This window comes from Solanum stenotomum, chromosome 9 (genome assembly GCF_019186545.1).
Source record: "Solanum stenotomum isolate F172 chromosome 9, ASM1918654v1, whole genome shotgun sequence".
Taxonomy (NCBI): Eukaryota; Viridiplantae; Streptophyta; class Magnoliopsida; order Solanales; family Solanaceae; genus Solanum; species Solanum stenotomum.
Window position 1 is genome coordinate 55,581,394 of NC_064290.1, and position 21,962 is coordinate 55,603,355.

Below are 21,962 nucleotides of genomic sequence, written 5' to 3' on the forward strand. Positions count from 1 at the left end.
TGATGTTTATGTGTGCTAAAGCGTTTGATAACCACGCGCCATGGATGGTCGTGATGATGGTTTTTAAGATCACTGTAGCATTTTCTGGGCACAAGGAAGAAGGTAACGTGACATGCATTGGCATCTTTCTCTGCTATGCTTTACTGGAAATATAATTTCTTCTAATATTATTCATTTTTGTTTTTTTATTCTCTTTTAACCTTTTTCGTGTTGAAATTTGGGAAATGCTGAGTTTTTTTATTTTTTATTACACACTGAGAAAATGGCAGGTTTTGCTGATCAATCTGTTTTTTGCACGTCAGTCTGATCCCCCAGCAACTACACTTTATAATGACCATGTATTAAAATAATAATAATTTATTCGATGTAATTTAAAAACGCGAAGAGCTTGTAAAGATTGGATGATTGATACAATATATGGTGCTAGCATGTGGAAACTGTGTGTCTACAGTCCATTAAATGTTGTTAGAGAACACCTTTCTCTACTCAACACTCAATTCCTCTCTTTCTGCTAAAAATCGTACGAATTCGATATTTATGTTGAATCAATAGGATGAGTTAACACAATATTTTTATCTTAAACAAAGCAGTGATTTTTAACCTGGGGCAGGGATGCTGCAGCTTTTGCAAGTAAATATAACATGGAATTTGTTTATCCAAAATAGTAACAATTCTTTTTCTACTTGAAGACAAGATAGAAAAAAGTGGGGAAGAGCTGAAGAGGTCCATGTATGTGTGAATTTTGTAGTGTAAATAATCAGATAAAGATATAACAGTTCTTTCTATTGTCGTTGTATCCATTTCATGTCCCCATTCTTTTTGTTATAATCTTCCTATTTATATAAGCCTTAAAATCTTAATTATGTAAATTGATGAAAGAGTCCCACTTGATTCCAATAAATTGACCATTCCTTTGTTTCGTTATCAATTCAGAATTTAAATGCTATAGGTCCTGATCTATAGAGAACACGAATTGAGTGATTGAATTCTTTCACCGTTCTTGTCCACTTTTAACGTATGTTGCTCGAATTCTTTAAAATCTTGCCAAATATATGTCTGATTCTTTAGGATACTATGAGTACAAGAATATTTTTGAAGGTTACAAGCAACATATATATAGCTCCTCATTACTCACAAGTCAATTTTTCTTTGTATTGGAAGTGTGAAATTTCACCAATTTCAAGTTGGTTACTCGATTCTATCTGCTTGGAATTTCCATGATAAGTTGCTTGACTTTGACCAATAGTTTTTAGAATGGACTCGTAGGGTTACTCATTTATGATATCAGTGCTTTTTAGACATTGGCAATACCAAAATTTGCTCTAATCAATCAAGGTAAATATGGAATTTTGAGTTTACAAATTTTAAATTTAGAAAAAATGCTTTTAATCTATTGTGTCAAAGAGAGTATTGTGTCACTTGTATTATTGAATTTTGATATTGACACTCAATGTGCAGATCTAGTGGGTGTTGCCCAATTTATTCATTTAGGTAGCATAGTGTTAGTGGAGCAGCCTAAAGGTTCTTTTTTGTAGTGCCAGTAAAGGAAAAGTGATACAGAGAGAAAATTTAACCAATTCTCCGTAGCATTTACTATACAATTGTCGCAGTAGTCGATGTTGCACCTGCAGCCTTAGCTTCCAATATTCGTTTGCATTTTGGTCATCTTCTCAAAATCATATCTAATCAAGTGGTTTCTTTCGATAGCGAGTGCTTTACCTGAGTTATTAGTTGGTGTCAATTATCAAATTATGGTTTATATGCGAAAGGGAAATATTATCTTCCGTCTATATATTCATCTACATTAAACGAATTATGGATTGAAGTGCACAAATCTTGGATCCACCACTTATGCCATACTCGTGGTAGGTAAAAAAAATTGCAAGTCTTATCCATTTCAAAGTAATTTCAGATATGAGGTGTCTGAAGTTTTATTTAGTCAAAGTTCAAGCACATATAATAGAAGTTCTGCCATTTTTGTTTGAAATTCAATCTCTTTTTGTTTTTTTGGCTATATGGATGATTTTCATCTATTTTTTTTTTCTGATTTCAAATAGAAATTTACACTACATATCTAAAATTGTTCTAAAGTAGGGAGACATACAAACAGTTTAAAAACAATAGATATATGTTAAATAGCAGCGCTCAAATAAACTACCTAACTCATAAATTTCAATAGACACGAATTTAAATTAATCAAACTAACAAAATCAATCTATCGGGTATGAGTAAAGGAACGCGCCAGCGAGTGGGGCATCACCTTGAGGTGCACATGCAAAGATCAATAAAATCTGTGTAAATTATTGAAAAATATTAGTAACTGAGAAAAGGTGTTTTGGGAACAAAAACATATAGTATTAGAATAGTTTAATTATGAGATTAGTGGATTAGCATGTACTTAAGTATATACTTAAACAACTAATGAGCAAACCAAAGACAAATATTAGAATTGAAAAAAGCTGATGCACAAGTTGTTGTTTAGTTTAGACAGTGAGGCAAACTCCCTGCAGCCTGCCTTAATTTTATCAACCATACCTTTGTTTTTTCTTCTTTTTCTTTAACCTTTGCTTAATAATATAATGTTTTTATTTGTCTACATTCTTAATTATATAATATGGTTGCACAGTGAATTTGTCTTTGTCTTTTTTTTTAATATATAAATCAATAGGAGAGTTGTTAATATATAGTGTCTCTTTCTTAGTTCCAAAGGAGACATATAGATTGAGGAAATGTCTTGGGTGAATGCAATATATTTGTCTTGTGGTGAATGGAATGAGCCAATATTGGTTTTTGTCATACTTGAGTTTTTCTCATTCAGATTTGAATAAATTATTATTTTAATTATGATTTATGATAAAAGTTCTAAATTACCTCAAGATTTAAGTACTCTTATAGTTCATTTAATTATCTAGACAATAACATATTTCATTCTATGTTCATAAGTGATGTCTGAAAAGGATAGTGTCTACGTTAGGGGTGTGCATTCGATTTTTCGGTTCGGTTTTGTACTATTCGATTTGGATTTTCGGTTTTTGGTTTTGTAAAAGTGTAACTCAATCCGATCCAAAATAAATTTGGTTTGATTTTCCTCTATTCAGTTCGGCTTTTTCGATTTGGTTATTCGGTTATGTCAATAATTAATAACATAACCAAAGTAATAATATTTAATCCCTTAAATATACTTTCTAATATAAATCATAAGTAAAACTTAAAACACAATACTTATAAGTATACCTATTATACATGTAATTCAAACATAAAATATAAACGTAATCATCATGAAAGGCAATTACCAAAAAGGGACAAAAGTGGTTAACTCCAACTTAATTCTAAACCTAAACATTATATATATATATATATATATATATATATATATATATATATATAATTCGGTTTTTCGGTCTTTATTTTTTAAAACCCGAAACCAAACCAAGTAATTTATTAATCCAAAACCAATCCGAAAAATCAAAAAACCAATCCAAATAAAATTTCAGTTTGATTTGACTTGGTTATTTGGTTTAATCCGAATAATGCACACCCCTAGTCTACGTATATCTAGCTAAGAAGATTTTTTTTGAAAGACAACCCATGGCTCAATTCATATATTTTGTATGTCTTCCACATTTGTTCAATGTATACATCAGTATTTTTTAATTACGATTATGATAAAGTTTTAAATTATCTCAAGGTTTAACACTTACTATTCATATAGTTTGTCTACGACAATAACATATTCATTGTAAGTTTATAAGCGAGGTCTGAAGAGAATAATGTGTATGCACATCTAGCTAACTTCTATCTTATAAAGATAGAAGATTGTTTTCAAAAAAATAACTCTCGACTCAATTCATGTATGTTTTTCATATTTTGTTCAATGTGTATATCAGACTTTTAATTTGGAATATACCGATAACACCAGATCCCATAGATATGCTATTATTAACTAATTACTACAACAAAATTATATGATCAACATTTTCTTCATAGTTTTAAACCCTCTCCATCTCGGTTTAATTATTCAGCTTTCTATCTTGATATATGATATTTTCAAAAACATTAGTTGTGAGTAATTAAAACAAAATATATTACCTCGTTAATTAACATGTTTGTATCACACTAAATTATAAAACAAGTTACTCAAGATATTGGATATATTACGATATTTAAATTATACTTTTGTTAAATTTTCCCGTCAATGTTGTTCCATACCATTTGCATTTTGAATCCTAACTAATTCAAATTCCCTTTTTAAGGGATAAAATCATTTGAATTCGAGACCATTTATTAAAAACGTAGGATATTTATTATTTCATAGTAACTTTGATGGTAAATTATAATAGTAGTAATATTTATTAGGAACGTGATGTTCATGAAATTGTCGGTTCAAGAGATTCTCTTTTACCTCAATAGACAATAAAATAAATAAATAAATAAATAAATAATGATATTAGTACTTTAGTGATGTTGATGTAGGTGCTAATTTATTAAGGACAAATAGTGGGATTTGGAAATATTCGGTCGTCAACAAAATTCATCGACCCAATTTATAAAATTTCATGCATCTATCACGACAAAATTCACGAGACCAAAATTCAACACTCATCCCTCTTCTGCTACACACCACAGAGGAACAACGACTCAAATAGTGCATGCATCCACTTGATCATAAGATAAATATCTCTCTCTCTGACAGTGTCGTTTATCTGAATATATTTTTAATTATCACTACTCCATAATGTATGACATTAAAAATGATTCTAAACCAAATTAAAGTTAATCTTTTTCGTAAAATATTATTATCATAGCTATTCATGAACTAAAGAACCTAGCTAGTGGGATGAGTTGCATGGTTTGTTAGTTACATGCTATTTGCTTTGTTGAAGTTGTAAGTGTTAATTTTCTAGAGCACATATAGTTTATAGTCTTTGAAAATAGTTTTCATAGTTGAGTTGATTGATTAAGGTATTCCTTAGGTTAATTATGAGTTGTAACCTTAAATTACTTTTTTCAAAGTTTGAGACATGTGTTTGTAAGTTGTAGTTTTTATTTACTCCGTTCCACGTAAAAATCTTTTACGTTTAGTGTATATATTTAAATGTTTTGAAAAGCGTGGTTCTTAAAGAAAGCAATGGTAAATGTTAAAGAGAAGTGAGTGGTCACATCGACATGCAGACGACAATGGTAAATGAATATGAAAGGTAATAAGGTATTCCAAAGTGTGACTTGTAAACGACAAATTGCTGTTGCTAGCAGCTACCTCATACAGCTAACAGTCCTACAGTATACTAAAAACAACAACAGTGAACAGTGAACAAAATTTTTAACAAGACAAACGACCATTTGATTTCACTGTGCTAGCTTTGATACACACACAATTTGAGTATTGGTTGTGCACACGAAATCACAGTTGAAATAGTGTATCCGATTGTATATATATATATATAAGGTGTAGAATTATATACATGAGTATAAAGCATTTTCGTACTACTCAAACTCTTCATTTAAAATTTAATAAGAAAAGGAAAGGAAGCTTTCAGAGAGATGTACAATTAGAATTAGTTAGTTGAGTAAACATTGAATAAGCTATATATAGTTGTTGAAGAAAAAAGGAAAAGTATATAACGATTGACAACTTTTATACATATACTACTATAATTTTGTATGTTATGTTAGTACATACTACTTTATAGTGGGGAAACCTTTAAAGCTGCCTAAGTTTATCTGATCTGTTTTTTCCTACTGTGTGCTCTGCTGTTGCAATTTCTGGCGTGCTATTATGAGTTGTAACTTGAAAGTACTCTTTGTTGTGCATCTACTTTTGCAACACTCTTTGCTAGCGAATATTAGAAGAAATAGTCCATATATTATGTATGGTATTATTTAGTATTATGTTTGGTAGAAATTTTAGTTCATGTATAACTAATTCATGGATTAATTATACAACATATATGGTATTATATGATGTATTGCTAATACCTCCCATTTAGTGGTATTAGTAATACATAAGTTTTAATACCATGAGATTATCTATGTAAAGACAAAAATATCCCTCAAATTCTTTTAATCATTTTATTTATTTTCTTGATTTTATATTTTATATTTATATTAGTAAATTTATTTAAATAATTTAGCTTACAAATTTTATTATTTTAAAAGAGTTGTTTGTTGCTCGAAAGATTACTCAACTTTGAGAATTTATCAAGTAAAGTCGCATTGAACTTTGTTTTGTGTCGATAAACTCACTCAACTTAGATATTTCTATCAATAAATCACTCAATTAAATTTAACTTCAAATATAGGATAATAAGGCAGAAGAAATTATTTTGTATGTAATAAAATTATGGACCCAACGAAGAAATTAATTATTTAGATTAAAAAGGACTCAAATGTTAAAGTGAAATTTCTAACTAGTTCGGAATTCCATCTATTCTTTTAAAAAAAAAATTATAACTAGGGTTGTAAATAGGATAAGCTGAGAAATAAAATAATGAATTGTCTATAACATACTATAACGTGTATCATAAAGGAACCAAAACAGAAAACATCCTCAGTGTTCCTGATTTTTTTCGAACGGCACTGTAATTATAGCAACACACCATTTATGAAAAGAAAAAAAAACAAAGTAATAACCTTATTTTATTTCAAAGCAATTGAATTTTGATAATTCGAGCTCTAAAAATTTAGTAATAACTCTTAATTATAAAAATAATATTGTCCAATAGTTATCTATCTCGGCCCAATTAAATTAAATAGAAAGTTATATATTCAAGGGTATAATTGGTAAGAAATTTTTTGTAAATTTTTTAATCCAAATCCAAAAGTAGGTGGGAAGCAATAATCCAAACACTTGATAAAAATAACTCCTACATTATTAATCCTGCATTACTAGTCCATGCGTTATAATACTTTGTACCAAACGACCCCTCACTTCTTTGTTTTTTCTTTATTTGGTCTTTGGAGGTTCTTCCTAACCACAGGGTATTACCCAATGTGTCATAAGTTTCCTATTCGAATTTTGGTTATGTAATCGCGCTCTACTGTTAATATGAAATTTTCTTGACACAAGTACGTATTTAATTTGATTTCAATACAAATAGAAAAACATCAAAATCATATTATAAACAAATTGTGCCACCTTTATTCACATTTAGCATATTTCCAACAAAATTAGACTTTATATATACTATTACCCCCCTCCCTCCTATCTCATATTACTTGTCCACATTACTAAAAATATGTCTTAAATTATTTGACAATTTACAAAATTAAAATAGAGGGAGTAGTTGAAATTACAAGCAATTTGAGACAAAGGGAGTAGTTGAAACAAGTAATACTAAAGTTAAAAGTCTAGATAGTATGCTAAAGTTTCACGAGTAAAAATTCAAAAAAAATTCATCATATTTTGTTTTATTTTCACAAAAAAAAGGAGTTTTTAAACTCCACATTGTATGTCGGAGTTTCACTTGTAAAAATTTCAAACTCCATCACACAAACAATACTAGAGTTTCACTTAAAAAACATTTTTCAAACTCTAACCTTGTGTGATGGAATTTCAATTGTAATAGTTTCTTAGCATAATGTGCTAGAGCTTTTCTTTTCGTATTTAGCTACGGTTATTCTTATTCAAAAAATTATTGAAATTTCGACTATTTCTTACCTACAAAACAAATGGTGATTAAACTTTAAATATCAGCCTAAAAGTGGCTAACCTATTCAATTTTTTTCACCTAATAAGCTTATGTAACGGCCCATACTCCTACCAACGCCGGCCCGGTCTAATAATTCTGATCCAAATGGCCACACAATAACATCCAAGCCCAATTCAAAATATTTGCGCTGATAGGCCTTACGACCCGGCCTTATATTGTATCTCCTACACTTGAACTGAATTCACCAGCAATCTGAGCTCAAGGTAACTGTGGCGGGAGAGTGCAAATCTTCCCTCCATGGCTGAAGAGTTCAAGTATTCTTGCAACACTGCGAGTGAAACCCTACAATGGATCCATGCAATCATCAACTTCATTGCACCTTATCGTTATTTCTTAGATGCTCATGTCGTCAACTTTTTCAAGGTCTTCACCTTCTATTCACTTCACATCTGTGAATTAAGCTTAATTGAGCTATGTTTGCGACTGTTTATGCTTCGCATATAGCATTCTGATATCTTATGTGTAGAACTTTGAAATTTTTTGTGAGTATATGCAGGATAGACTATGGGAACCTGTTGATAAAGAATGGATGGATTGTTTACGGAAGGAGTCGGTTGGAAATCTTCTCCGGATTCCTTCTGGTGTGGTTCAGGTAGTTATAAGTATATACTATGTTTTTTGCTTTACACTTTATATTGTTGAGTTCATGTGTATTTAGATTAATTGTTCTGTTGCCTGTTAATAAATCATTTCTGATTCGAATTTGTGTGGTTAGTTGGAGTTATAGAAAGTGTAGAGTTACTAGGAGGTTCATCTGCAGCTTTGCTTTCAGGAAGAAGAATCTCACATTTTTTGCGAGAAATTACTTGTAGAGGGTCAAGCAATAGCATATATTTTCACTGCTCACTACTAGTAGCTGAGCTTATCTTTGAATGTAACAAGTTCAACAAATAGCAAAGTTCCATTGGCTTGAGTATTGGTATCTTGGTCCATATGAAAAGTAGGGATTCATAGTTGATCCCAGCTAGTTTGGGATTGAGGTGTAACCATTGTTGTTGTTGCTGTCGATTATTGGCCACTAACTATCAAATGTAATTTGGATAAATATAGCCATAACTTTTCTAGTGTGGTATCTATTCCTTTCGCTGTATGTTTTTGTTTTTTGAGAAAGAGAAAGAAAATACTTAGATAAAGATTCTCAATACTTTAGTTTAATGTCACCTATCCAGAACTAAAAGGAAAAAAGTACTTAATTGTTTCCCAACTAACTAGTATCTATGACAGTAAGATAACCTATATTTCTTTGTTAATTGACTCTGTTCATTTGTGTTGTTAGGATCACTGGCCTGGCTCACTGAAGGAGTTCATCCTTACTCTGAGGTCTCTTTCTCTTTCACGTGAACAGGCAGATTTTCAGGTATATTTATTTTTATTTTCATTCTTTTCTTAAATTTGTGATACATGGTAGTTATAGAATTACCATTAGAGCTTTTCGACTTATATAATTCCATTGTTGTTACTCATGCTTTTCCCATATTTGAAGTTTTGTACACATAGCTTTCTTTACCGGTGGCATTTCTTCTGGTTAGTTGCTGTGGATTCTGGGTTATGATATCTGTATAACTAGACTAAGGATAATAAGCCTACTGCTGTAGCTGGTTCATTTTGCATATTTTGCTGTCTGAAGTCTAATTAGTTCTTGAAAGGTGCTAGATGACCCCTTCCATTGGTAGTTTCATGCCCTTTTGGAGTTAGTGATACCTTTCATGTAGTTCTTTTTTCTTCAAAACGTTCAAGACCATTTTGTAAGGCAGCCAGGATTGAATTTCACTTTTTCTTTCTTCTGTTTGCTTGCAGGAATTTTCAGGAATGCACATAGCTTCACTAAGTAATGTTTTAGCTCAAGGGATGAATCATAAGAAAAAGCATGAAGTAAGGCATGAAATTATTGCTAAGTCCTCTTACACGCCTATCTTTGTGCTCAATTTGTTGCCTACAAATCCGTGGAACATTGTTTTATCCTTTTTGCTTTCGAGTTTTTGATTTTGATGATGTTACTTGTTGATATCAGGTCATTTAGGGAAGCTTTTTTTTTTTCACCATCAAGCTTTTACTAGTGGCCTACGTTGCTAGCTATGTTCTGTTCTCAGTATGTGATTGCAGAACATTTTTTGTAATATTGAATTTATGCACAATAGAGCTTCTAAGCATACTCCTTTTAGTGTTTTGATTTCTCAACCTGACTGAAAGAACATAATGATTTTTCAGAAGTTTTGACAAAATGGATCGAAGGATTTAATAGAGGTTGTTTTTCGATTTTAAATGCTTTTCCTTATTTGAGCTTAAGCTTGAAAAGACAACTATGCTGATTCCTTGTATGGGTTTAATTTTCTCAACCTGAACGATAGAATGGTAAAATACTGTCAAAGCAGGTGGAAGCGCTTTCTGCTCTGGTCAGTTTAGTCGCAAAGCAAGTTGGAGCCCGAACAGTTGTTGATGTTGGTGCTGGACAGGTGTGTCCCCTTCTGTGTTGTACAATTATCAGGCTTGTTCCTATGCAATAGTTTCAATGAATTTTTTGACTTTGTTAATTCCTTAGAATTCACACAGGACGGTTGATTGGGAAAGAGCTAACTCATTTTTTGTCCACTGATGTAATTTTCAGCATTTAATGGATCCAATATCAATGAAATTCTGAGCTTACCTGATTAAAATAAAATAAAAAAAGAAATATTCTAGTAATTCTGTTAGCGGAGAAAAATCATCTGGTTTTTCTGCTATCTGCTTCTTAAGACTGTTCATATGGTGTAGGGTTATCTTGCACAAGTGCTTGCTTTTGACTACCAGCTTTCTGTAATTGCGATTGATGCCTGTTCACATCATGGTAAGATTACTGATGCACGTGCGGAGCGAATCAGGAAACACTATGCAGCTAAGATGCGTAAAAACTGGTAGGTAGAGTCTCAGAATGCGTACTTGTTGAAATTATCATATATATGCAGCATATATTCCTTATGCTAATGAAATCTTTATATGAACTAGGTTAAAATTAACCTATATAACACTAAAAAAGTGGTCTGAAAATCTTGGCTGTAAATTGAAAGTTGAGGACTATATCTGACTTATTTTATGTTTGGTTCAGAGGAAATGAAACTAAACTGAATATAGCTAAGATTCTTGCATTGCATTTGGAGAGATAAACTTCTTTTTTTCCTCAAGAGAGGGGAATAAACTGTTTAACTGCTGCAACTTGAGTTATTGGTTGAACATTACACAATAAATAACAGTGGCGAGCAGTAATCTCCACTACCTCCTTATTCACCTTATTTTCAGACATCCAAAAATACATAGGTTAAGTCTAACAATACTATCTTATTTTTTCTAAAGCAATTTATGAGCAGTAGCACATGAAGTACGTTTATTTAGGTACACTGGTTGGGGTGTTTAAGAAAAGCTGATTTATTGCAGAAATTTGGCTGTATTCATTGTCCAGTTGACCAAAATATGCCTCTGCGTCAATGCTCTACATCAATCTGTTGAGTGGTTACATTTTGTTGGCAAGAGTATTTTGAGTCATGTTATTGGATGGTCTTATTCTTTCAGAATGCTTATCCGTTATCTATTTCCCTTATTTTCCAGCTCCGAACAGAGAGAGTTTAGTGTGCCAAAGACAGTTACATGCCGAGTGCTGTCTTCTGATACACTGAGGGCCTTGAGTAACTCCCCAGTAGAGAATGATCATGCAGGGAATCAACATTTGAGCCAAAAATGCTCAGTCTCTCAGCCATCTCGACCTGCTGAGGATATACTACCTTCTCGGTCTTATAGTGATTCTACATTGGTTATTGCTGGACTTCATGCATGTGGAGACCTCTCAGTGACAATGTTGAGGTGGGTACCATATTTTATATTGTGCTCCTTTCTAAGTCTCGTGAGGTGGTAATGACCTAACAATAACTAAAGGGTGAGTGCTAGGATGACCATGAATGTTCATGGGCTACTCCATTTGTCTGACTGGTTAGTGGAGTTCGATTTGCGTTCTTATTGCATAAGATACTATGTCCAGAAAGACAGATGTCCCATGTCTATTCTCCTTTGTCATTCTAAGACCTTTCATTTGGAATAAGTTCTGGCCTCTGGGTTTTATGTTTCTAGCAAATCAGGTATTATATTTTGAGAAGCTTTATGTGAATAATTACTACTAAATGGCTTATTCTTATCTTAGTTTACTTTATGGAAATGTTTTACGTTATGATAGTCCCTCCCAATTTGATATTTGTGTGATGTGCAGTTGACTCAATATTTCTTATAATTTAAGGACATTCTTGGAATGTGACAAAGCTAAGGCTGTGATTAGCGTTGGTTGCTGTTATAACTTGCTTTCTGAGGAAGCCATTGACATAGCGGATTCTTGTTGTGGTTTTCCTGTAAGTCAAGGTGTTAAATCTGCTGGAGTAATGCTTGACAAAAGTGCTCGCGATCTAGCTTGTCAGGTAGATGAGTATTATACTATTCTTTGTTGACCCTTGCTGGTAGAACTTACTTGAATTAACAGTCCAAATTCATTGCATCTCGAAAACCTGTCTACCTTTTCATCATAGTCATATTCCGATTTCTGACCTTGAGTTGCTTTATCAGAGTGCTGATAGATGGAGAGGCTTGGATGAGCACGCAGGGCTTCACAACTTTGAGTTGCATGCATTGCGTGCTGCCTTCCAGATAGTACGTGCTGTTTATTTTGGACTACTATTTTAACTGGTTTCGTTGGGCTTATCTCTAAGTCCTTCCGTTGAAACAGCAGTAGCCCACTAACCTGCAGTAATTGTGAAGGTTCTCTTCAGACATTATCCAAACATATTGCTAGAAAGCCCTACAATAGGGCGTCAAGGGAAAGCCTTACGACGCCAACAGAATCAGAGGATCCTGGAGTCTAATTTGCATCATGGGGGGCCTTCAGAATCTGGTGAGTACTTGTAAAGGATACCATTGATGAACTTCATTGAGATTCAAGGTAAAACCATATAAGGTATATCTTGTATTAGTTTCTGAATAACATATTCATTAGAATTTATGTCAAATGCTTATTCATGAGATGTGTCATATATTCTTGACCAGCCTTATATTTTTTAGATTTCATCATTTTATGAAAATGTACATATGTTATTGTCATGCTCCAAAACTGGAAGGATGCAATTGGCATCCAATGCCTTAAACTTCCATTGAGCGAACCAAACCTAACATGACATACTGAAATACATTCCATGAATGAATAAGAAACATAAACAAGTTGATAACATTTCTTTAGAAGACAAATGTGACATCATTCGCCTAAACAATTGAAATAACATTTAGTGTCTATATACACCCAAGTGTCGAAGCAACTGTGAAGGCTACCTATTCAGAAAATAAGCTCCGAAGTGCTTTCTATGCAGGTGAACCACGGGAGAGTGTGTCGTTTCTTCATGAATACTCTTCTATTCAGAGTTCTAAAAATTGCAAGTCTAGAGCTGTGGACGGATACTCACTATTTGTAAAATTTTGTGAATCTGGGTTAGGTCGCCTACATCTCCCTCATTTGGAGGATACAGCTTATAGTGCAGTCTGGAGGGAGTCTGAATCATACTTTGTAAGTAGATCTTTGATGATATTATTATTTTAAGTGTCATAAAAGATTTCTTTTCAGCATTATTATTTGTCTTCTGTACTTGGAAACTGCAACAGCAACAAACCCAATGTAATCCCACAAGTGCAGTCACTCAAGGTGCTTCTAAGCTGGTTCTCTTTCCTTTACCTTTTAAAGACATATTACAAGAAACAGTATATTAGTTGTCTTTGTTTTCCTTTGATTTCGGCTGGCCAAGATTTGATACAACTTTAATGAAGAGGTGTTCAATTTGCTTAATTTTAAAGTCATTGGTTTCCCAAATAATATTGCCTCTTGGAGATCATAGCTGGACTATTAAGTGGTCTGGATATTTCTTCTCAGCATCTATTTGATTGATGTGATTCTAAAAGGTCAAAAATATCTTAGTTAAGTTGAAGTTCCACAATGTTGTGGCCTCGTTGTTTATTAGTTGATGTAATAGCTTTCTCTTAGGAATGGAGGTCTGTTGGTTGTACAGTATGTATGGCATCATTGTTCTTTCAGATTCTCGAGAGTTGAACTTACCAATCCCAACTAGCTCAAAGTTACATAAAATCAGGTGCCTATGATCTACTCAAGTATCCAGAAAGGTGGTTAGCTGATATGTGCAATCCTTGGTGGTTTTGTTCTCAAGATAGTATAGAGATGTCTGTTCTTTCTTATATTCTTTTTTGGTCGTGATATATAACAAAAAAGATACCTTTAAAAGAACAAGAATCTTTTTTTACTCTGATAAAGTTATCAACTTTCTGCAGGAGTTGATAGGGCCTTATTGGTCTCTTCGTGCTGCCCTGGGTCCCGTTTTGGAAACTCTTATACTGCTTGACCGATTATTGCTCCTCCAGGAGTATGACAGTGATCTGGAAGCAAGCCTCTTACCTATTTTTAATCCTGTGTTATCCCCGAGGAATATGGCTATCATAGCTAAGAAAATTAGGAAGTAGAAGTTTTCCCCAGTCCCCCAAAATGTGATTCAACAAACTGTGTAGCTATGATTTGTTCTCAGATATTTTGACCGCTTCTGTTTGTTATTCTTTTTAAGAAATCCTTTAACCAAGAGAAAAGATGAGCAGAAGAAAAAGGAAGCAGTTTGCGACCAGGAACTAGCTTTCTACAGGGTCCTTGTGGAAGCAAGTATTTACATGGACCCCTCTTAGTGGTGAAACGGTATTTTATTTATCTTCACTTCTTTGTGAATGGAAGCAAGACAAGACTTAATGTTGGTAAACGTTAGTGGATTAGTATCTAATTGTGGCCTCCCCCCCCGCCCACACACACACAGAAGTTTTATCTATAGATGGCTGAAAGATTCTCTTTACACATTTGATCTCAAGTTGCCTACTGCTGTCTTTTCTCTAAGGTGAGAAGACAAGCTTGAGAATCGGAGTGATGATTATTAATTGAACTATTTTTGCTTAAGATGTGGATTTGTTTAATATCAACCAGTTACCTTCTATAATCTTTTATCTATCCAACCTATTGCGAACTTAGTGTTGATTGGTTTCACATTCTGACCTCTCTGTAGTCTTATGATTATCTTATTGACCTTTATTCACTTGAGATATAATGTCATGAGAAACTGTCCTTGTTTTAACAAGTTGAGTACTATAATATAAGCTCGACAGTTGTGTCCACTGTTCTATGAAGTATTCAAGGACAATAGACAAATGATAGGTGATGACATGAACTTAAGGCTACTTACACATTGATTACATTTTATATTTTATATGTTATTCTTGTTTCCTTAATGTGATGTCAAGTTTGTCGCAGATAACTCATTCTTATAATAGTAAAAATAAATGTCAGGATTGTGTGCTGGCCTTTTCAATCTTCTCTTTTTTATTTCATGTACTGTATACATATTTCTGTTGATAGTCTGTGTAAAGGCTGAAATGGAAGCTTAATTCTTAAGTATCCTGTGAGAAATTCGGGATAAGATTTCTTTTACTAAGTGCAACAAACTATAAAGTGCATTATTTATCATGATTACCGTTGCTAAATAGAATGTAGTGCAGGCTTACCTGCTGGAGAAAATGACTTAGCAAAATCTTTAAAGAGTACTTTCTGTGGATATCGGAGAGTTGTATGAAGTGTACATATTTGCAAAAGTAAGAAGGTACCATTGCTATCTCCTTAATACTTTTTATATCTTTTGGTTAGGAGGAATTTTACTCCTTTGTAGACTAATGTGTATGTGTAACAACAACAACATACCCAGTATAACCTTACAAGTGGGATTGGCAGGATGTACTCGAACCGTATTCCTATCTTTGTGAGGTAGAAAGACTGCTTGCAATAGATCCTTGGCTCTAAAAGAAAGTATCCGAGCTAGATTGTAAAAACTAATGTGGGTGTAAAAGTGGTAATTTTAAACTGAGTTGAATACACCAATGATTTTGTTGTTTAACCTTTGCTTAATGCTCTGCCGAACCGATGCATGCACAGAAAGTCTTCTGGATTTGCGTATGTGTACTGATGCTGGAATGATGGAGACAGGCCTAATTGTATTTACTTATCTGTAAACCTAATAATTCTGTCTCATTATCAAATTCTCCCTTCCATTTTCTAATATTATTAGGAAATCGAACCTCAATCATGTTCCCACTGAGCTTTATACGGTAAACAAGTCACCTTATTTTGCTTTAAATAGAAATGGTACTCTTAGCATGGTTTAATGTAGGGGTGCACAAAATCGAATCGAAAACCAAACTAAACTGCAAATCGAGTTAAGCCGGAAAAAAAAACTCGACTAGTGGTTGGTTTGACTTGGTTTGGTATTGGGAAAAAAATCTGACTATATATGGGTTGGTTTGGTTTTAACTAAAAAAAAATCAACCCGAAATCAAACCCACCCGACATTATATATATATATATTTTAAAATTTTATTTTATACATAAAAATATTTGTTTTGATATAATTTTTAAATATTTCTTATACTTTTTCATAGTTTTTATCTTTTTATATATTATTTCAAGTTTGAAACTTAGAATTCTGAATGGTTCAATAAAGATTATAGTCCACAGATGTTGGTAGTTATAATAAAACTTAAATCAAAATCAAATTAATACTAATGCAAAAAGAAAATCAATTCAACACTAAGAATGACAATAATATTGAATATTTATTCTTTGGTTTTATATTGGTTTAGACAATTAAAATACATAATCTAATTTTTATTTCCTTTAATATTTAGTCATGTAACTAATACTTATTAAACTTATTATAGCATGATTTAGTACTTTTAAATTATGATCATTTTCATTATGACTTGTTAATTTGCAAAATTTGTTTTACGTGATTTCATTATTATTATTTTTTTGTTGAATATTTTAGTGTCATTAATTATATCATACTTTGTGTTATTTTTTTTTTAAGAAACACCTTAGATAGTTGTATTTTGATAGGCCTAAAGAAATATTTGAAGTACAAGTAAATTATATGTTTGTATGAATAAAAACCCGAAAAAACCTAAGGTTGAAAAACTCGAGTATTATTGGTTTGATTTGGTTTATAGATTTAAAAATTCAACACAAATGATTTGGTTTGATATTTGAAAAACCCCGAACCAACTCGGCCATGTACACCCTAGTTTAATGTTATCTGCTTCCGACCCTGTTTTTCAAGGTCTTCGCCATTAAAAATATTTTTATATTTTATATGTAGCTTTCTTCTTTTCAACCATCTCATGATCCATCGCTATGAGCTTATTTGGATATTAATTGTATTTCACCTACATCATCTATATTTATGGCCAACAAAGTTCATAAAGCTTCTTTTTATGTGTATTTGTCTTCAAGCTAGGGGTAAAGTTAGTTGTGTGAAATTAGTTTAAAGATGCTCTTAACATGGTGTGTGACATATTGTTCACTTTAGAGTAAGCTCATACTGTTTATTCCAAAAAAAACTCACACCAGTTGAACTAACAATAACACGCGTGACTTCTTTTCCTTATCAGCTTCCAATAGGCATAATATATTTAATTTGACTTCAAGTAGCATCTATGCCCTTTGATTTGGGGGTGCACAATTTGTCACTCAAACTTATATAGAATTGAATAAGTAGCACATGCGTTCTACATGGCGCTCTACGTGTAATATGTCAGATAGGAGTAGGATGCGTTTGTTTATCTGTTCAATTTTATACAAGTTTAAGTGTGTTTATACATGCAAAATTAAAGAGCATAAATATCAGTTGACATCAAATTAAATGACTCATTTATATATGTCCTTCCAATAAGACCTTTGTTCACCCATGCACCAATAACTTTGATCCTACAATTTGATGGACAGATTGAACGAATCACTAAAAGAGGAACTAAATTTTGTTACCTCCACCTCGAATTAAATATTAATATTCTTAATAGTAAGAGTTTTTCTAGAGGATAGAATTCGAAGGTCCAAAGTGAAATGCCCCATGCTCGCCGTCAGAGCATTAACCTCTGGAGACTTTTGATTAAGACATGACGAAAAATGGGATCTAACAGGTGGCACTTTTGGGAGTGGACACACGTGAAAGTTTGAATAAATATTTGTTGTATAGTACAGTTGTTAGTTCATTAGTAGGTGGGACAAATCAGATATATTAGTAAGAATGACATTGAAATTCCCACTAGGAAGGATGTAATAGTTACTATTTAAAACAGGACTACTCAATAAGTTGCTATCAAAGCAAGAGGAAAGTATTCAAACAATTCAAGGAATTTGGTATAAAATACAAAAACTTGCATTTCCAAACTTTAAAACTTATCGTCATAAATTGAACTCTTATGTAGGTGGATGAAAATGGCTTGAATCTTATCAGTTGTTTTAACTTGAAGTCTATCTAGAATCCTTGTATTAAACTATTAAATATTGCGGCTTTATACTTAAAACAATGAAATTAAGTCATTTCATCACCAATAGATTCTTTTACCCCGGACTCCACCTAGTGGGATTTCACGTTGTAGATTCTTTTGATAATATATAGCTGATTGATCGGTAAATAGGATTAACATTCATTTTTTATGTTTAGATACAGAAGGTAGTTGTAGTCATATAGAAGGGATTACACTGGGTATGTTGTTGTAAACTTGTAGTTATAGAAATGTGATATACGAAGTTAGTTACTCTAATGAATTGTCATTTGAAGTTTATGGGTTTCTAGTTCTTATGCTGATTTCATGCATGTTAGTACTAGATTGATAATAATAACTAGGTTTACAATCAAATATCTTTAAATATTTAGTGAATTTCTCAATATATACATGATTTAGATAAAAGTTATTGAATTAACCTGAACTTTTAGATCCTTCCTTTGTCAGGGTAGGAAGATGATTAATTTATATAGCGTTTTAACTTTTAACTATTATAGGATGGCGATATTTCCCACGGATAAAAGACAGATTTGTTCACTGTTAATATTATTTATGAGTTCAACATGATATTAACCACATCTAATAAGATATAATCTAACCACTAAAATAAATGAAATTAACTACGAACTTCATGGCTGATTCATAGCTAAATTGCTCGTAGCTAACATATTTTTTTTTAAATTCATCATTATAATCTATTGTTGTATAGAATTAGCGATGAATTTTATTGTTTAACTATAAAATAAACTTCTTATTTTTCTTAGTAGGGAACGGTCTTTAGATTTGCTAGTTTAGACTAGGCTCTCGAGTCATCTGATAATAAAAGCTTTGTTATATAGTTATTTGTTTCAAATTAATCTTTCATTTGGATATTTATGACTATCTTTTTCCATGATCTAATATTTTATTTAGGCTTTGAGTGTTTCATAAGCAACTCTTTTTTAAGAAAGGAACATTAATCTTTTGACTTTTCCTAGAAAATTCAAGACGAAGACATATTCAACACTAATCTAAATAGAACTTTCTACCAAATTAAATCTAACTATAATACTTTGACCATAAAATGAATATAAGAAAGAAAAATAGGTAATTAATAAAGATAATGAACAACTAGTTATTATGATTGAGTCTTAGCTAAATGAGACTTGAAGTTGATATTGAAGGCCTCAAAATTGTCTTTCAGTTTATTATTATATTAGGTGATTTTAATTTCCTACGGATAAAGACTGACACGATCCAATTAGTTGTCGAGTAACTCGCATTCAAGATTTAAATTTGATGTGTTCACAAAATATGAGATTATTAGTGTGAACATGTTGTATTTATAAAACCTATGAATTTAAAATTTATTAAATTTTTTTATATATGTTCTCTTCGCTCTTGGAACTCATTTTTTTCACTGTAGAAAAATGACCAAAAGTAATTTCCTATAATATAATCTATCACAAGCTTTATTTAAAAAATTAAATTGATTAGATTATAACAAGTGGGCTGTTTCAATAATTGCTCATGTTTTACAATAATAAAGTGAGAATATTATTGCGTGGCTGCTATAATAATCTTTGAAACTGAGGCAACGTTTACTGTTATGAAGAGGGGAGGGCCAAATCTGCATATGTTTACTTTATTCAAAATCTCATGAATATCCAAATTGGATTTTAGTTACACACCTGATGTAAAATTTCTCTTATATTATAAGTAAATTTTAATAGTATATAGTAGGACGTCCATTATAATTTCCTCAAGGTTACAAAAATATTTTTTTCCTCACAAGTTATGTGGCATATTTGATTGTATGTGGAGTTCATGAAAAAAAGAAAGATATTTGATAGTTGTGGTTTAGAACTAGCTAATCGTCATATACATTTATTTGATTTTAATCATCTTAATAAGAAAAAAAATAAAAATTTGAAAAGTAAATTATTTTTAAATAATTAAGAAGGCATGAAACAAAAATTTAGACGAAGATAGTAATGATTATCAAGAAATTTATCTGTAATTACTTTATAAATGATCTGATTATATAAATATTTATAATTACAAACAATGCTTTGAAATTAAACCCATCTAAATATGGTCTTTAATTGCTAGCTTTCTCATAATGTTTGATGGTCAATCATTTTCATTATCTTATCTTCTTATAATTTCCTTTTTTGGAATATATTTTGCTTTTATTAACCTTTAGACTGTGGCTATTATTGCAAAACACACACACCCCACTCTTATTAGCCAAAGGGACCCTTTTGAAGTGTGGCAATTAATTCAATTTTTTTTCTTAAGTTAAACGATTTACTTGCCTCTTATATCAATCATTAAAAATTTCCTAATCAAGTGTATTAAATTATCAATAGATTCCTTTGTTAAATTTTCGGTCACGTAGACGAAATTTATTTATTTATTTATTGGAAAACTTTTTTTTTCCTTTTCATCTCATGCGTTATGTCCCTATTTAAAACCATTTCTTACATCAAAAGATCTTGCCTTATACTAAAATTAAAAACTATTCTTATCGAATATGTAAAAATGGTGTCATTATATAATTCACTCAATACAAGACATTTAATATGGCTTTCAGAGAGTCGGGGGCAAAGCTAGAGCGTAGAGGGGTTGAACAAATTTGTTCATTGGAAAATCACAATGTATATATATAAGGTCAATTCATATATATATATAGTAGATAATAAACTATTTGTGTCGGAGAGAGTCTTCTAATTTTTTACCATCCATTGTGTTGTTTAAATATTATTATATTAATAAAGTTTGGATTGGTAGCAAGACAACCTCTTATATGTGTGACCTAGCATGAAAAGACATTATCAATCTGTCATTTTACAAATGTTAATCTTTTGCTACTATGGAAACAGTACTCCCTAGTTTTGAGTAAATGTACTTCTGTGTATGTGGGTGTGCACATATTAAGACTTGAACGATTTGCTTGATTGTCTTATAAATAGCTAGGGGGGGGAGGGGGGGGGGGGACGTGGCTATAGACAGAAAATAAGTGAACATAACACATCTATAATTTGAATGACTAGAAAAAAATAACTCTGCAAAGATTTATGGAATATTGTTTTCATATTTTTAATACGTAAAAATAAAACTCTCTTCTAAGACATGAAGCAAAAATAAATTTATAAAAAGCTATCAAATCAATTGATCGACCAGAAAAGAGTTGAAAAATCATGGAAAAAAGACATTCTCCACACGAGCAAAAGAAGAGTGTGAATCTACACAAGAAAGGAATTTCACTCTTATTGGATAGTATATATGTATATAATATAAAGTTTGGCAATGTACCACACAATATGGAATATGAGTACTTTCTTTTGACTCTTGAGTGAAATTTTGGTGATCTCAAGCCCCCCCAAATTAATCATTATTGTTCTTTTGAAAAAGATGGTCAACTGTGGACAAATTTAGATTACCAATGGCAAGGGGACTTACTATTGAAGGTAAAAAAAAAAAATGAAGCAAAATTGGATCCAATAAAAAAAATGTGGACTTTCAAAGTGAAATGGGCTCCAAATCCAAATGCTTAATGGTGCCAAAACAGGTCAGTCCAAAAACGTCATGCTTTCAATTGGCACGTCACAAAACAGTTAAGTACAATGGGTGGGCCTTTTTAAATAGTAATCTGAAAGAAACCTCAATTTCTAGATGGTGGCTAAAATCTGGTTCGGTGCCAACTCCCTCTCGCCGTTCGGTGTTTGATATTTGTAGCGAGAATCTGATAAATTAGAATTTGTTTTGTATAAGATTTACAATAATAATAACAATGGTATATTTAATATAATTATATCTGTGAATTTGAAGAAG

General features: G+C 31.7%; 1 protein-coding gene and 1 non-coding gene across 3 annotated transcripts; both read left to right on the forward strand.

Moving 5' to 3' along the window:
* The first annotated feature begins 216 nt into the window (after positions 1-216).
* LOC125878115 (small nucleolar RNA Z122) lies at positions 217-314 on the forward strand. Its single transcript, XR_007447728.1, has one exon. It is a non-coding gene; the product is annotated as a small nucleolar RNA Z122 (small nucleolar RNA).
* A 7,570-nt stretch (positions 315-7,884) lies between these two features.
* On the forward strand, positions 7,885-14,562 carry LOC125877203 (uncharacterized). Of its 2 annotated transcripts, none has more exons than XM_049558539.1 (12): positions 7,885-8,072; positions 8,206-8,301; positions 8,986-9,066; positions 9,507-9,581; positions 10,079-10,162; positions 10,461-10,600; positions 11,289-11,540; positions 11,968-12,142; positions 12,288-12,371; positions 12,480-12,612; positions 13,082-13,275; positions 14,049-14,562. In XM_049558539.1, exons 1-12 carry the CDS (start codon positions 7,947-7,949, stop codon positions 14,235-14,237), a joined length of 1,629 nt encoding a protein of 542 aa, XP_049414496.1. In that variant the 5' UTR covers positions 7,885-7,946; the 3' UTR covers positions 14,238-14,562. The 2 variants fall into 2 exon arrangements, with proteins under 2 accessions (XP_049414496.1, XP_049414497.1); XM_049558540.1 differs by having other exon boundaries at positions 10,082-10,162.
* Positions 14,563-21,962: the final 7,400 nt, after the last annotated feature.

What these genes read in the sequence shown, in the direction of transcription:
- LOC125877203 (XM_049558539.1), top strand. Translation starts at nt 7,947, where the DNA reads ATGGCTGAAGAGTTCAAGTATTCTTGCAACACTGCGAGTGAAACCCTA. An exon ending in CTCGCGATCTAGCTTGTCAG is followed by an intron (nt 12,143 to 12,287) that starts GTAGATGAGTAT and finishes TTGCTTTATCAG; the next exon opens with AGTGCTGATAGATGGAGAGG. An exon ending in GGGAGTCTGAATCATACTTT is followed by an intron (nt 13,276 to 14,048) that starts GTAAGTAGATCT and finishes AACTTTCTGCAG; the next exon opens with GAGTTGATAGGGCCTTATTG.